Consider the following 16,326-nt stretch of genomic DNA (forward strand, 5'->3'; position numbering starts at 1 on the left):
GTCCCAGGTCACGGGGAAGCCTGAAGCCCAGTGTCTGAGATGCAGCAACCTCCACACACACGAGCCTCACTGGGGTAAGTAAGGCAGGACACGTCCACCACCTGGATGTTGAGGAGCCAGTGTCTTTTCAGTCTTCCCCCAGTTTCCCACGGGGGTCTCCAGGCAGGTCCCAGGTCACGGGGAAGCCTGAAGCCCAGTGTCTGAGATGCAGCAACCTCTACACACACGATCCAGGTCGCAGCCAGTCAGCCTGAACCGCCCAGAAAAGCTGCGATGTCGGAGAATATGCCTCTAGCTCGCTGTGTGTTTTTCCAACACTTACCTAACCTCTCTGGTCCTCCATTTCCTTAACAGAGAAGAGAGACTCATCCAAAGGGCAGGTGTGAGGATGCAGTGAAGCCAGGGAAGTGCACGGAGGCTGCAGTGATGCAGGGGGCGCTTTTGTGGATCCTCCAGAGTCCACAGACACACACGTGCCTGGACACAGCATCCCCCACGCCAGGCGGCACTAACGTGACCGCCAGACGCGGGGCTCAGCCCACAGCGGCTCTCTGGTGGTAGCCTCGGACCAGGAGGGAGCCGCAGCCCGCCAGGACGGTGTCCCCGAGCACCGGACCCTCGAGCCGGAGCCGCCCCCCACCCCGGCCCCCCGTTCAGATGGCCTGGTCCTGCCGCCGTCTCAGGCTAAGCACGCGGGCCGCCACCAGGAAAGTGGCCCCGGTGAGCAGCTCGGCGACGCAGCTGACCCAGCCCAGGGCCAGGGACCAGCCGAAGCGGATGTCCACCTGGGCCAGCAGAGTCTTCTCCTGCAGGAGACACAGCGCCTCCCGGAAGGCCGCGGCCGAGTAGGCGATGTAGACGCTGATGCCAGCGAGGGTCACCAGGGCTGCGGAGGGGACGGAGGAGAGCAGATGGACCCCCACACGCAGCACCACCCCTCCTTCCCACTGCGGCCCGTCCTCTGTCCCCGCCCCTCCTGCCGCGGGTAACTCCTCCCCATCCATCTTACGTATAAGTGTGGTGGAGGGGGGTGTCCTCTGTCCAGGGGATGTCCCAGGCAAGAATACTGGAGTGGGTTGCCATGGCCTCCTCCTGGGGATCTTCCCCACCCAGGGATGGAACCTGCATCTCCCTCAAATTGGCAGGCGGATTCTTTACCACTGAGCCCCCTGGGAAGCCCCCATCCATCTCAGCTCCGGTCAATTCCCGGACCTCCCCCCCCCCCCCTGCCGCCCGCCCAGAGCTGGCCAAACCACCCCCTCCCACGGTTGCACAGCGCCTCATGGCGCTCCATCACTGCCCAGGTCAGAACTGGAATTTTGCATCTGTTTGTGAACCAGCTAATGTCCATCTGCCCCTGTGTGAGTCCCAAGGGGTCCGCGCTGGATTCCCCAGCACCCAGAACAGCACCCTGCACACGGCAGGTCCCCATCCCCATGTGATTAGGACCCGCTGTCCAGTCTCATCGCTGGCCCCAGGTAGCTGTTTAAACACATTAACCTCAATCTACATCTCAGTTCCATGTTGGCGCCTGCCACGTGCAAGTGCTTATTGCCTGGTTTCGTGGCAAATCAGAGATGGAGACTTCTCCTGGGGAGGCGCATTTGGAGAATTCATCACTGGGCAAACTATCAAGGCCGATATTCTTGATAATATAACAGTGGGTGGGAGGGAGCTTTATGGTATTCTCACCTCCAGGCACTGCTTCTGCTGTTCCCTCCATGGATTCCGAGTGTGTCTGTCACCCCTGTTCCTGTTTTGTGTTTGGGTTTATGTGACGGTGCAGGGTGTTTAGCTGCAGCATGCGGGGTCTAGTTCCCTGAGCAGGGGCAGAAGGCAGGTCCCCTGCATGGAGAGCACGAAGTCTTAGCCGCTGGACCACCAGGGAAGTCCCTGTTCTTGTTCTTTTTTTAAGGACCATTTCAAATGACCCAGGAAAATTCCCTACTGGCCCAGTGGTTAGGACTCCGCACTTTTACTGCCAAGGGCTCAGATTCAATTCTTAGTCAGGGAACAAAGACCCCACAAGCCATGCAGCGTAGCCAGTAAATAAGTAAATAAGCAGGAGGCTATAAAACTACCAGCTAAGTGCTAGATCCCATCTTTGAAACCCAGCCATTGCCGACTTGCGTGATTTTAATCAATCAAAGCAAAGCAATGTCTATCAGGATGGCAGGTGTGCATGAGACAGCACGTCTCCCGCCAGCCTGTGACCCTGACCCTGAAGCGCTCAGGACTCAGCTTCTTTTGTGAAACAGTGAAAACGATTCTCAGAACCTGCTCTCACCCCCAGGCTTCTCTCCTGGGACCTCAGACCCAGAGACCTTGGGCAGGAAACCCGTTCACCCCTTCCAGCTAGGAGATCACAGCGGGGCAAACCGAGCCCCAGAGGTGATGCGGTCTTCCCCACCCTCCTTCCTTCTGGGGGACCGTGTGCGGCCCCTTCTGGGACCCAGGGCCCCATGCCGGGCAGGCACCTACCTCCAAAGAGGAAGAGGGTCCCCGTGAGCACAAGGAGGCAGGAGGCTCGCAGGAGGAAGCTCAGAAAGCCCGTCATGCCCCCGAAAACCATGAGGATCAGGCTGAGTGGCAGCAGAATCACGAACGTCCCGTGCATGGCTTAGGAGAGACAGAAGGAGGCAGTTACTAACATCCTTCAATCAATCAGCAAACACCCACAGAGCACTTCCTGTGACCAGCACCCAAACGGTGGAGGGAGGCGAGGAAATCGCCACTAATACTGCCGATAGTGATGATGATATGGGCTTCCTGGTGGCTCAAGGGTAAAGAATCTGCCTGCTAATGTGGGAGACACAGGTTTGATCCCTGATCTGGGAAGATCCCACATGTGCTACAACTATTGAGCCTGTGCTCTGGAGCCCGGAAACTGCAACTACTGAAGCCCGTGCTCTGAAACAAGAAAAGTCCTGGAACCACAACTAGAGAAAAGTCCGAGCAGCAACAAAGACCCGGCACAGCCTGAATAAATAACAAAATTATAAAGAATCGTCATGATAATAATACGATTAATGTGCTGCTGCTAAGTCGCTTCAGTCGCGTCAGACTCTTTGCAACCCTATGGACTGTAGCCCACCAGGCTCCTCTGTCCTTGGGATTCTCCTGGCAAGAATACTGGAGTGGGTTGCCATGCCCTCCTCCAGGGCATCTCCTGGCCCAAGGATCGAACCTGCGTCTCATGCCCCCTCACTGACAGGCAGGTTCTTTACCACTAGCGCCACCTGGGAAGCCATGAAGCTCAGATATGCCAGGCTTTCTGCTGCGTAAGTACCGTCTCATTTAAATCCCATGCACCCCATAAGTTAGTATTGTCCTTGTTCGTTCGCTTGTTCACTCAGCACACGTGTTATCGAGTACGGGCTGGGTGCCAGGCTCTGTTCCTAGATTTGCAGATGCATAGGCGAATTCACCAAGACTTTTGCCGTGTGGGGTCAGCAGTGAACAAGTAAGTGACGAAGTTGAGAAATGGTGACAAATGCACGGGGAACGGCGTGAACGCCGAGAAGTGGGCAGGGCAGTGGCTCTACTGAGAAAGTGACGTCAGAGCAAAGACCTGAAGGAAGGGGGCAGGGCAGAGGCGCTACTGAGGAAGTGACGTCAGAGAAAGACCTGAAGGAAAGGGGCAGGGCAGCGGCTCTACTGAGGAAGTGACGTCAGAGAAAGCCCTGAAGGAAGGGGGCAGGGCAGCGGCTCTACTGAGGAAGTGACGTCAGAGAAAGAGCTGAAGGAAGGGGGCAGGACAGCGGCTCTACTGAGGAAGTGACGTCAGAGAAAGCCCTGAAGGCGGTGAGGGAGGCCGCCATGTAGGAGGGGCAGGAACTGAGGGACCACAGGGGAGGATGGAGCAGGGGGGGTCAGAGATGGGACGGGGTGTGCCCGCTGGGGCCTCCTCGGGGAGAGCCACGAGGGTGGCTGCGGGTGAGGGAGAATGAGGACGTGGGGAGGGGAGAGCGTTCACAGCAGCTCGAGTGGGGCTCAGGGCTCTGGAGCCATCGGGAAGATTTTTAATTTCCGAATAAGAGGGCTTCTCTGGTGCCTCAGACAGTAAAGAATCCGCCTGCAACGTGGGAGACCTGGGTTCGGTCCCCGGGTTGGGAAGATCCGCTGGAGGAGGGCATGGCCACCCACTCCAGTATTCTTGCCTGGAGAATCCCATGGACAGAGCAGCCTGGCGGGCTACAGTCCATGGGGTCACACAGAGCCGGACAGGACTGAGCGACTAAGCGCAGCGCTGAGTGAGACGGAGGCCACCAGACGGTCTTGAGGCCTAAGAGACACGGAGTTTAACTTCAGTGTCTACAGATCGCTCTGGCCGCTATATTGAGAGTAGCCAGCAGAGGGGTGTAGTGGGTTGAAAGAAGGCTCCCAAGTTCACCTCCAGACTTCATTTTCTGGGGCTCCAAAATCACTGCAGATGGTGACTGCAGCCGTGAACCTAAAAGACGCTTGCTCCTTGGAAGCAAAGCTATGACCAGCCTAGACAGAGTATTAAAAAGCAGAGATATCACTTTGCTGACAAAGGTCCGTCTAGTCAAGGCTATGGTTTTTCCGGTAGTCATGTATGGATGTGAGGGTTGGACCAGCAGAGAACACCGCCAGAGAAGATGCAGGAGTTCACATCCGGGAGGGTCTGCCCCAGCCATGCCCCCCACTCCCTTCCCAGTCACTGGAGGCTGAAGAGTGACAGGTAGTGGGGGCGGGGACTGAGCAGGAGAGAGGAGGGGGAAGCCAGAGAAAGAACCACTCGGAAAAGTGCCACCAGCATCCATCCCCTCCCCGTCCTCTGTCCCCAAACGGTATGTCTTGTGAGTACCTTCATTCCGCAGAAGCTCCGTTTTCACGTCTCTGACGTGGACGGTGCGCTGTATTATTACCATAAGGACAGTGTGCGTGGAGGAAATGCAGAAGCCCATAGAGCCCGGGTTAAATACACCATGACCCCACCAACCATAAAGATGATGAAGGTAATCATCCGGTCTGCCTTCCCCTGTGATCACACCCCTTGGTCTGCAAGCCCCTAAATGCCACCAGCCTTGGCGAGTCAAGGAGACAAGGCTCATCTCCTTCCTGGGGCTGTCACTCGACAAAACGTGATTCCAGGGGACGGGGACCTGGGGTCTTTCCTCCTTCACTCCCTCCCTCTTTTCCTTCCTTTCTTTCTCAAGGAAAGATCTTGGGCAAGGAACCACAACAGCTGGTGTGAAAACCGGGTTCTGTTAAGGCCTGTCAGCTGTATGGCACTGCCTCCAGATGCTGGCTGAGAAATGAAATCATTTCTCATTTAGAAATTAATGAGGTTTCCCGGAGTTGGTTCGTCCCCGCAGCCCCACGTGTGAGCTCCCCAGACACGCTGCCGGCTGAGTTCCTGTACATGTTCAATTAAATATCTGGACGAGAACAGGGCTCCCCCTGGGAGAGTTTTAACATTTCCTGCTGAAATTTTGGTTTAGTACTTTTTTTCCTATGTGCCTTGGTCTTTTGTTAGTTTTTTATTTTCAGGACTGCTGTCTGGGGACATAAATATTGATTCTGAGTTCTGTTCTACTTGGAAAGGTCCCCATCTCCAGGTTCATCTCATTCGGAAACAAATGTACCTCATTCGGAAACAGATGTCTATGGGCCCCACAGAGCCTGGGGATCAGCAGGGGACAAGGTCTCTGGCCTCACGGACATCACAGTCCAGGAAGGAGACAGACTCTCAGGAAAATAAAGGGTATGATTACAGACTGAGTGTCACAAAGGACATGAGCGTGATGATGAGGAAAAAAACAAGGTGGCCACGTCTATAGCTGAGACGGCTGTTTTAATTTCCTAGAACTGACATCATAAATTACTACAAACTAGGTGTCATGTATGGATGTGAGAGTTGAACCATAAAGAAGGCTGAGCACTGAAGAAATGATGCTTTCAAACTGTGGTACTGGAGAAGACTCTTGAGAGTCCCTTGGACAGCAAGGAGATCCAACCAGTCCATCCTAAAGGAAATCATCCCTGAATATTCATTGGAAGGACTGAAGCTGAAGCTCCAATACTTTGGCCACCTGATGAGAAGAGCTGACTCATTGGAACAGAACCTGATGCTGGGAAAGATTGAAGGCAAAAGGAGAAGGGGGTGGCAGGGGATGAGATGGTTAGATAGCATCACCGACTCAATGGATATGAGTTTGAGCAAACTCTGGGAGATAGTAAAGGACAGAGGAGCCTGGCGTGCTGCAGTCCATGGGGTCAAAAAGAGTCAGATATGACTTAGAAACTGAGCAACAACAGCACATGTCTTAAAAGCAGGAGGAATTTATTCTCTCACATCTAGGTGTCAGCAGGAACTTGGTCCCTGCAGAGGCTCCGGAGGAGACTCCTTCCTGCCTCTTCCAACCTCTGGTGGTTGCTGGCAAGGCTTGGCATTCCTTGGCTGGTGGCAACATCCTTCTGCTGTCCACCTCCATCTTCCTAGGACCTTCTCTTCTCTCCTCTGCAATTCTCCTTTTCTTACGAGGACACTTGTCATAGGATGTAGGTTAGTCCACAATGATCTTGAGAGCCTTAACTATAGTGGCAAAGATACTTTTTCCAAATGAGGTCCCATTCCTGGGTACTGGACTCTGTTAGGACATGGACACATTCTTCTGGAGGGTGATACCCTTCAATCCACTACAGTGTTGGGACTTCCCCGGTGGTCCAGTGGCTAAGACCCCGCACTTCCAATGCAGGAGCCTGAGTTTGATCCCTGGTCTAGGAAATAAGATTCCATGTGCTGCGTGGCAAAAACAAAAGAATCAATGAACCCAATCTGCTACAGTGTTTACAGTAGGAGCACAACACAGGAGAGCTAAGATTACCATCTAGAATTAATCATGGGCTTCCCTGGTGACTCAGTGGTAAAGAGTCTACCTGCCAATGCAGGAGACACGGGCTTGATCCCTGATCCAGGAAGATCCCACATGCCACAGAGTAGCTACAGCCTGGGAGCCTCAACTACTGAAGTCCAAGCACCCTAGAGCCCATGCTCCACAACAAGAGAAGCCACCGCAATGAGCAGCCCTCATGCCGAAACTAGAGCAAAGCCCTGAGCAGCACTGAAGACCCAGAAAAGCCATAAATAAATAAAATTATTTAAAATAATAATTCTGTTGGAGGACGTCGTTGGAAGACGACAAAGATGCAGTCCCGATCTTCCACGGAGCCACATTCTGGTGACAACAGATTCGAAAATTCACAAAAAATATAAAAATCCACTTCCTTACCAGGTATAATAGGACTGAATATCTCTGAGGATCTTGTGGAGTCTCCAAGTCACACTGACAAGGTTTGAAACTGAAGATAGTGACGTTTTCCCCTTTGGGAAATGGTTCCTGAGACTTTCTTCTTTTGCTAGTGCTTCTGATGTTGGAGAAAGATACCTCTCTGCTCTCTTAGCTTCTGCAATGGCTCAGTGGTTAAAAAAAATTAAAAAAAAAAAAAATCTGCCTGCAATGCAGGAGACACAGGCTAGACCTCTGGGTTGGGAAAATTCCCTGGAGAAGGGCATGGCAGCCCACTCCAGTATTCTTGCCTGGAGAATCCCATGGACAGAGGAGCCTGGTGGGCTACAGTCCATGAGTCACAAAGAGTCGGACACGACTGAGCACGCACACACCTCTCTGCTCTCTATGACAGAAAGACTATTACTTCTTTAACTACCCCAGGGCTTTCTGACCTCGTAAGCATTCCGGAAGCCTGCTCTGTCCATCAAGCTATTCTCTGAACAGTGCGATAATGGATCCTTCACGCAGTTATTCTTAGCATGAACATCTTGGCTTTTCTCTGGGGTTGCTTTTCCTTTGCAACAAAGCATTTCTGAATAAAATAAATCTCTTGCACCTGGGTACCTATTTGCTCTTGATGAAAAAAATGACCTGTCAATATTATTAGCATTATTAATTCTACATGGTAATCTTAGTTCTCAAGTGTTGAGCTCCTATGCGGGCAGTGGACAAGAGCGGGACTCCAGACCCAAGAAAGAGGCTAGGAATTTTCCTTCCGGTTTCAGCACACTCACATTATACCGAAATTACCCTCGGTGTAGCATCATTCTAAGAGAGTAGAAACTGCCTGTGTTCAAATCCCAGATCAACCAGTTACTGGGAAAACTTTGGTCACTTACCCAACCTCCCCGTGCCTTGGTTTCCTCATTTGAAAAGTGAGGAGGATAAATCACAGTACCTGCCTCATGGGACTGTTGTGGAGATTAAATGGATTGAAACATGTGAAGACCTCAGGACAGGGTGTGGCACACAGCACCTGCTCTTTAAGCACTGACTGTTATTCTTACTGCTCTTCAACCACTCCATAGAAAGGGGTCCCCACCTCCCTTTATTCCATGCCCCTGTTTTATTTCCTTTGTTACACCTACTATTATTTGAAACCACTTTATGTTTATTTAATCACTGGTCACCAGGTGTTTATTATCTGCCTCCTGCACTAGACACTAAGCTGTATGTGGAAAGCACCCCACCAGTCTCACCATGTTTTATCCCCAAGCATTAAGTCAAAAAAAAAAAAAAGAGTGTGCAATGATTAGCCCCATTTTAGGGCAGGAGGAAAAGGGGACGACAGAGGACAAGATGGTTGGATGGCATCACTGACTCCATGGACATGAGTTTGAGCAAACTCTGAGAGACAGTGAAGGACAGGGAAGCCTGGAGTGCTGCAGTCCATGGGGTCACAAAGAGCTGGACACGACTTTGCTGCTGAGTAACAACAACAAAGCCCCATTTTACAGATGAGAAGCCTGAGGCTCAGGGAGGTAACATGACTTACAAGGAGACAACAACTCCCCTCCTGTTTTAGGTAACCTAAGCTGGACTCTTAACCATCTCTGAGTGACTAAAACAACTATGCTGGACGCTTTGCTTATATGATCTCATTTCATCCCAAAGCAGCCCATTTATTTTTTAAATTTATTTTTCATTGCAGTAGAGTTGAATTACAATGTTACGTTAATTACTGCTGTACTGCAAAGTGACTCAGTTACACATATATATACATTCTTTTTCATATTCTTTTCCATTATAGTTTATTACAGGCTATTTAATATAGTTCCCTGTGCTATACAGTAGGACCTTGTTGTTTATAAAACAGCCCATTTATGGAAGCCTCTGATTGACCAGAAGTCACACAACTGGTAAGGGGGACCTTATCTATGATGAGGTTGACCCCACCCCATCGTGTTTAGAGAGGCACATGACTCAGCCTGGCCAATCAGCACACTCCTTGCCCTCGGTCACACTGATTGGCTCAGTCCTGGGCATGTGATCCGATCTGATCCAGTGAGAGACCCACCTGGAGTTGCAGAATGACTGGGCAGCAGTCTCCTCCTATTTTGGTTGCTGAGACAGGAGAGGATTTAGTTGAAAGCAGAACCCAGACAGAGGCAAAGCCCAGAGAGAAGATGAAAGAAATTGTTTAACTCTTTAGATCCTGGGAGGCTTGAGCTTTTCATTTCCATGGACCAGGAATTCCGCATTTTATTTCAACTAGTATGATTTGGGAGCTTCCCTGGAGGCTTAGCGGTAAAGAATCTACCTGCAATGCAGAAGCCACAGGAGATTTGGGTTCGATCCCTGGGTCGGGAAGATCCCTGGAGGAGGGCATGGCAACCCACTCCAGTATTCTTGCCTGGAGAATCCCATGGACAGAGGAGCCTGGTGGACTACAGTCCATAGGATCACAAAGAGTCAGACACAACTAAAGCGACTTAGCATGCATGTACATTATGATTTGAGTTTCCATCACTTACTTTCAAAAGGCTGATAAAGCTAGCCTGAGTGGCTCTAAACTGTGGCTCTTTTATCTAAACTGTGCTGGGACTTCCCTGGCAGTCCAGTGGTTAAGACGCTGAGCTTCCAATGCAAAGGGCAAAGGTTCAATCCCTGGTCAGGGAACTAATATCCCACATTCCATACAGCAGGGCCAAGAAAATATTTTTAAAATATAAAAGTAATAATAATAAACTGTGCTGAATTTGAAGACTGCCTCTCTTTGCCAAAAAGAATCCCAGTCCCTAGCCAGGGAACCAGACCCTTGACATCCCCAGAGCTAATCATGAAGATAAAATATCCAAGCAAGGTGAAGTTTTACTGGGTACAGATGCAAGCTGCCCGCGTGGGTTTTCTTGGAGAAAAAAATCAATGGTTCTTCCCATACACCCTCAGGGGGGTCTGTCTAGAAGGCTGACTCACAGAACATGCTGCGTGTCACTTGGCCTCTGTCCTCTGTGACTTTTCTTCAGGTCCAAAAAGGAACACAGCCTCTTTGTGTAATAAAAGAAATTGGCCAACATTCAAAACTCTTTCTGGGGATAAAGAGATTCTGGGGAAAAGCTGTGTCTGGGGGTGATTTTCAGTGAGCATGAGGTCTGAAGGGCCAGCCTCCTCTCTGATGGTACAATGGTAGTAAGAGCAGCTAACACTCGGTACACTTACAGGGCCAGACACTGCGTGAGGCTCTTTAAATACACTCTCTCATTTCATCCTCGACTGTTCTTATAAGGAGAGATGAGAGCTATTTTCAGTTTGCCCATGAGGGAACTGAGACTCAGGGAGGTCGAGGAATTTGCCCAAAGCCATCATGGACAGATGTGAGAGTTGGACCATAAAGAAGGCTGAGTGCTGAAGAATTTATGCTTTCGAATTGTAGTGCTGGAGAGGACTCCTGAGAGTCCCTTGGACAGCAAGGAGATGAAACCAGTCAATTCTAAAGAAAATGAACCCTGATTACTCATTGGAAGGACTGACATTGAAGCTGAAGCTCCAATACTCTGACCACCTGATGTGAAGAGCTGACTCATTGGAAAAGACCCTGATGCTGGGAAAGATTGAGGGCAGGAGAAGGGATGACAGAGGATGAGATGGTTGGATGGCATCATCGACTCAATGGACATGAGTTTGAGCAAACTCTGGGAGATAGTGAAGGACAGGGAAGCCTGGCATGGTCCAGGCCATGGGGTCGTAAATAGTCAACACGACTGAGCATCTAAACGACAATGACATGCCTAGCTGGCGGCTGAAGCTGGGGCTTAGGCCTGGGGCAGAGGGTGAAAAGATGCACAGACTGTGGACGTGGGTTTTGCCTGTTTCTCAAAACCCTGGACCACGCAGGGCTGCAGCATTATCAAGTTTCACGGAGCGGCCAGACCAGTGCTGACTGGTTAGCCATCCAGTCTACCCGTTGATATGATAAGTAGGCTGAAGGCCAGCATCCAGCCCAGCACAGGGCCACAGATGTGACTGCATCTAAGAGAGGCTGGAAGGACAGGTACAGAGGACTAGTGTTTATTGAGCTTTTAGTACGTGTCTAGCACATTTACATCAAGTCATTCTTTGATGCAACAGGGAGATCACATAAGAACCAGGCAGTAAGCGGGGTGCCAGGTAAAAGTCTATTTTTTCATCCAGCTAGTTCGTGGGATCCTGACCCCACACCCCTTTAGGGTTTGGTTATTCTCATTTGGATAAATGTGGAAACTGAGGTTCAGGCAGGTTAAGACACCAAACCCGGGATCACAGAGGGTCCTGGTAAAGGTCTAAGCTGGGCTTAGACATCCAGCCCTCAGTTTATGACAAAACTTCTTGATTATTCTTTTCCCCTCCCCCATGGGAAAACCCTCTTGTTTACTTGATTAAACAAATAAACAAAAATAAGCTGGGGCTTCCCTGCTGGTCCAGCGACTAAGACTCTGCACTCCCAATGCAGGGGGCCAGGGTTCAATCCCTGGTCAGGGAACTAGATCCTGCATGCCACAACTAAAAGTTCACGTGTTGCAACTAAAGATCCTGCATGCCACAACTAAAAAGATCCCTCATGCCACAGTGAAGACCCAAGACCCTACGTGTCACGACTAAGACCAGGTGCAGCCAAATAAATACATTTTTAAATTTGAAATAAATAAATAGGCTGCATAGGCATAATTTTCACATGCAGAGGGACATCCAACTTTGTTTTAAAGCAGTAGTAACTGACACAGCACCTCCTGGTTACATTCTCCAGCCTTCTCCGTGGACCAGAGCGATTCATTCAGAAGCCTGCTAGCTAACACATGACAGGAGTTTTTGAATGGGAATTCCTGATGATGCTTGAAATGCTCTGAGAACACCCAGAGGTCTTCCTGGTACAACTTGGAGCTGAGAACAGAGTTCGTGATAATCCCTTCCTTTCCTCCACACCCACCCCCCTCACATTCCACGCATCTAGCGGATATTTCCCTCAGGGGGACTTCACGAAGTGGTGTGCTGGTCATGGTTTAGTCGCTAAGTCGTGTCTGACTCTTGTGAGTCCATGGACTGTAGCCTGCTGGGCTCCTCTGTCCATGGAATTCTCCAGGCAAGAATACTGGAGTGAGCTGCCATTTCCTTCTCCAGGGGATCTTCCCAACCCAGGAATCGAATCCGGGTCTCCTGCATTGCGGGCACATTCTTTACCAACTGAGCTAAGAGGGCAGCCCATGGTGTGCTGGAGCTGGATTATATCAGAGTTGTTGTTCTGTCGCTAAGTCCTGTCTTACTCTTTGTGACCCCAGGGACTGGAGCACAGTAGGCTCCTCTGTCCACCATCTCCCAGAGTTTGCTCCAATTCATAACCATTGAGAATCAGTTAACTGTTAAGTTTTCAGAAATATGCAGAGCCAGTTGACATCATGTTGCCAGCTTGAAACTGACCAAAGTGGGAATATTTACTCCACAGAGGTTGGCAAATGCCACAAATCAAGATGCTCCCTTCCCACAGCAAGCCAATTGTTAAGCATTTTCCAGCACACCAGTGGACCTCACAGAAGCAATCTGGTTCACTCATGTACTCATTTATTCATTCAACAAACACTGACTGGGTTCCACCTCTAAAAAATAGTTTGCATTCACTCTCACACCTGCTCAGCCAATCTTAGCTCATGGGCTACTCTGTGCCAATGCTGTGTGTGCTAAGTCACTTCAGTCGTGTCCGACTCTGCAACCCTATGGACTGTGGCCTGCCCAGCTCCTCTGTTCATGAGATTCTCCAGCCAAGAGTACCGGAGTGGGTTGCCATGCCCTCCTCCAGGGGATCTTCCCCACCCAGGGATCGAACCTGCATCTCCTGCATTGGCAAGCGGGTTCTTTACTGCTAGCACCACCTGGGAAGCCCAGGCTCTGTGCTAAATATTGAGATTCCAGCTGTGGCAAGAGAGACATGGTCCCTGCTGGCATGGAGCTCAGTGTCTAGTGAGGGGGTCAGCTTTTAACTCTAAAAATGTCACACAACCTGTACTACGAGTCAGAACTGACCAAGACAAGCTGGCAGGATGGGAGCAGGGAGACTCCAAGTGGAGGCAATGGCATGTGCAAAGTCCCTGTGGCGGGAGGAAATGTGGCACCTTCCAGGAACTGGTGCATGGCCAACACAGCCAGAGAGGAAAGAGCAAAGGGGAGACTGGGGCGGGAGAGGGGCCCTGGCAGCCCTGGTGGGCCATGCCAGGGACTGGTCTTTATTCTAAGAGTTCCATCCCCAACCCTCAGTAAGTCTATCAAAAGCTGCCCATACTTTTCAAGGTCTGTGGAACTCAGTCCTCATTTCCTCATCATTTCCTTTCTATGGTACCTCTCTTTAGGCATGTTTCCTCTGTGGAAAAGTAAAGACTAAGATGGAGATGACAAGAACTTTGTAGGAAGGCTGTGGGGATTCAATGAAACCCGAAACGGAAAGCGTTCAGCTGCGGGTCTGGCCGCCTGTGAACTGAACCACGACTCTGATTTTCCCTCCTCCCTCCAGTGTTTATTCAACCCCATTTGCTTGCCCGAATTCTGTCCTCAAATCCCGCCGCCTTTTCTGACTTCGGAGCACCGTGCCAGGCTCTGGGAAGTCAGCCAGGAACAACAGACACGTGGCCCCTGGGGATGGGGAGCTGTCCTTTGCCTCCTGGTTTTCATCTCTCGGATCTTTCAGCCAATATTGGCTGCATCCTTGGTGCTGCCAAGTGCTTGTCCTGAACAGCGAGGAGGCAGCGACGGCTGATCACGGGGTGTGCCGGCAGCTCCCCAGGCTGGTTACGGGGTCTCCTCGGGCTCGGGTCATCCTCCCCCGTGCTGCGCGCCACTCTGAAATGGAACTGCGCACTTCCCCCTCGGTCTCGCCAGCTAGCCTGTGCGCCCCCTGAGCGCTCGGCCTGGGGCTTGGAGCGCAGCTCACCGAAAGCCTGCCGCCAACGTCTGTCGAATGAATCCCCCACCACACAACTTCACGCGTGGAGCCAGAGGGCCCCGCCTCCTTCTCCCAAACCCCTTCCCCGGCTCCTGCCCGTGTCAGAGGACACCTCGGCCGCCCTCTCCTCCGCAGGGCCCCCGGCCCCTGTTTGGATAAAAGCTCCCAAACTGGCGTCCAGCCCCGGTTCCGCCCCCGCCTCACCCCCCCGCCCCGGACTCACTGAGAAGTTGTCGGCTCGAGTCGCTGACGGTCACGTTCCCCTGCCAGAATGGGTTCATCAGCGGCGCGCACGGGCTCTGGACTGGGTGGGGCAGAGGAATCGGTGGGTTGGGGGGGGGGGGTGCCCGGGGGTTCAGACCCGGCCCGCCCCTTCGTCCCCACGTCCCTCCTGGATATCCCACCCGGGGGGTGTGGGAGTGCGGAGCAGCGGCGGACTGAGCCGGGCACCTCTGAGAGGGGCTATGGCAGCCCCAGAACCCCGGGTCACTCCCGTCCGGCCCCGGACCTCGCGTTTCGCGGTCTCCGGGGCTTGAGAGCCCAGTGCGTGCCAAGCAACAGGTCCGGCCACGGCCCGGACTCCCCGGGTGCCCCCTTACCTCGGCAGGTTCGCCAGAGGCCGGAGTGCGAGCTCAGAGGCTCGAGCTGGCTGCGATTGGCGGCCCCCGCCGGGCCCCGCGCCCCGGGGCCGCCCCGCTCCAGGCGCTCGGTGTCGATGATGTACCAGAAGTCAGTGCCGATGGCCGCCCCCAGGAGCACGAAGCTGAGCGCCCCGGTCAACGCCGCCGCGCCGGCCAGCGCGCGCAGGTGAACCCGCATGGCCGAGCCGCGACCCCGCCCGCCGCCCGCAGCTCCCTGCGCCCGCAGCTCGCGCGCCCGGGTTCTGGGAGCCAGAACTGGGTCCTCGGGACCTCGATCCCTCCCTCCGCCCCTGGCTCCGCCCCTCAGCCCCTCACCTGCGCGCTGGGACCTGCACTGCCTCCCCGCTCAGACCCCATCCCGCTCTAAAACCCCACCTCGATCTACACGCGCTGCCCAGCGCACCCCTTCGCCCTCGCTCCTCAACTGTTCGCAGACCCTCCTCGCTCCTATCCGCTCCCGCACTCTCCACGCATCCCAGCCGTTCCCCGCTCTGCCCGGCCTCTGCCGTTCCTCTCAGCCCTCCCCGCCACCTTACTGCCCACCCCCAGCTCAGGGAGTTTGCCCTCCGACGCCCTTCCCACAGCTCCGGGCTCAGTCGGGGAGCGCTCCTCTTCTATGCACAGCGCAGGGGCGTCAGCACAGGGCAAAGGGCAGGGTGGTGCGGGGGCGGGGGCGGGGGCGGGGGCGGAAGGCAGTCTTCCCCCAAACGGGGTGAGGGGGTAGGGGTAGAGGCGGGGGGAGTAGGAAGGACAGCTAGCACCTGTCCTGTTTGCAGATCATCCTCAATAGCCTCTCCCTCCAGCTTCAACCACTCTTTCTCCAAAATCTCCCCCTTCAGTTGATTTTTCTAGGCTGGCTACAGAGAAAAAAGATAGATCAGTTTTTTTATATAAAAGTTCTTTAATGGATAACCAACAAGGTCCTACTGCATAGTACGGGGAACTATATTCAGTATCCTATGATAAACCATAATGAAAAAGAACATTTAAAGAAGAATGTGTGTGTAACTGAATCATTTTGCTGTAGAGCAGAAATTAAGAAAACATTGCACGTGGAAGCAACAGAGGACTGGATAAAGAAGTTTGGTATATATATATATATGATGGAATATTACTCAGTCATGAAAAGGAATGCATTTGAGTCAGTTCTAATGAGGTGGATGAACCTAGAGCCTATTATACCGAGTGAAGTAAGTCAGGGAGAAAAACAAATATTGTATATTAATGCATATATATGGAATCTAAAAAAGATGGTACTGATGAACCTATTTGCAAGGCAGCATTGTCCATGGGGGTGGCAAAGAGTTGGACACGACTAACACTTAGTGGAGACACAGACATAGAGAACAGACTTGGACACAGTGGGGGAAGGAGAGGGTGGGATGAATTGAGAGAGTAGCATGGAAACAGATATTAATACATTACCAAAGGCAAAGTTAGAAAGCCAGTGGAAATTTGCTCT

General features: G+C 52.2%; 1 protein-coding gene across 2 annotated transcripts; it reads right to left on the minus strand.

Moving 5' to 3' along the window:
• Nucleotides 1-653: 653 nt before the first annotated feature.
• TMEM114 (transmembrane protein 114) lies at nucleotides 654-15,042 on the minus strand. Of its 2 annotated transcripts, XM_065920285.1 has the most exons (4): nucleotides 14,823-15,042; nucleotides 14,447-14,527; nucleotides 2,482-2,619; nucleotides 654-886 (listed from the first exon to the last, which is right to left on the minus strand). In XM_065920285.1, exons 1-4 carry the CDS (start codon nucleotides 15,040-15,042, stop codon nucleotides 654-656), a joined length of 672 nt encoding a protein of 223 aa, XP_065776357.1. The 2 variants fall into 2 exon arrangements, with proteins under 2 accessions (XP_065776357.1, XP_065776358.1); XM_065920286.1 differs by lacking the exon at nucleotides 2,482-2,619.
• Nucleotides 15,043-16,326: the final 1,284 nt, after the last annotated feature.

The sequence above is a fragment of the Muntiacus reevesi genome, chromosome 2, assembly GCF_963930625.1.
Source record: "Muntiacus reevesi chromosome 2, mMunRee1.1, whole genome shotgun sequence".
NCBI lineage: Eukaryota > Metazoa > Chordata > Mammalia > Artiodactyla > Cervidae > Muntiacus > Muntiacus reevesi.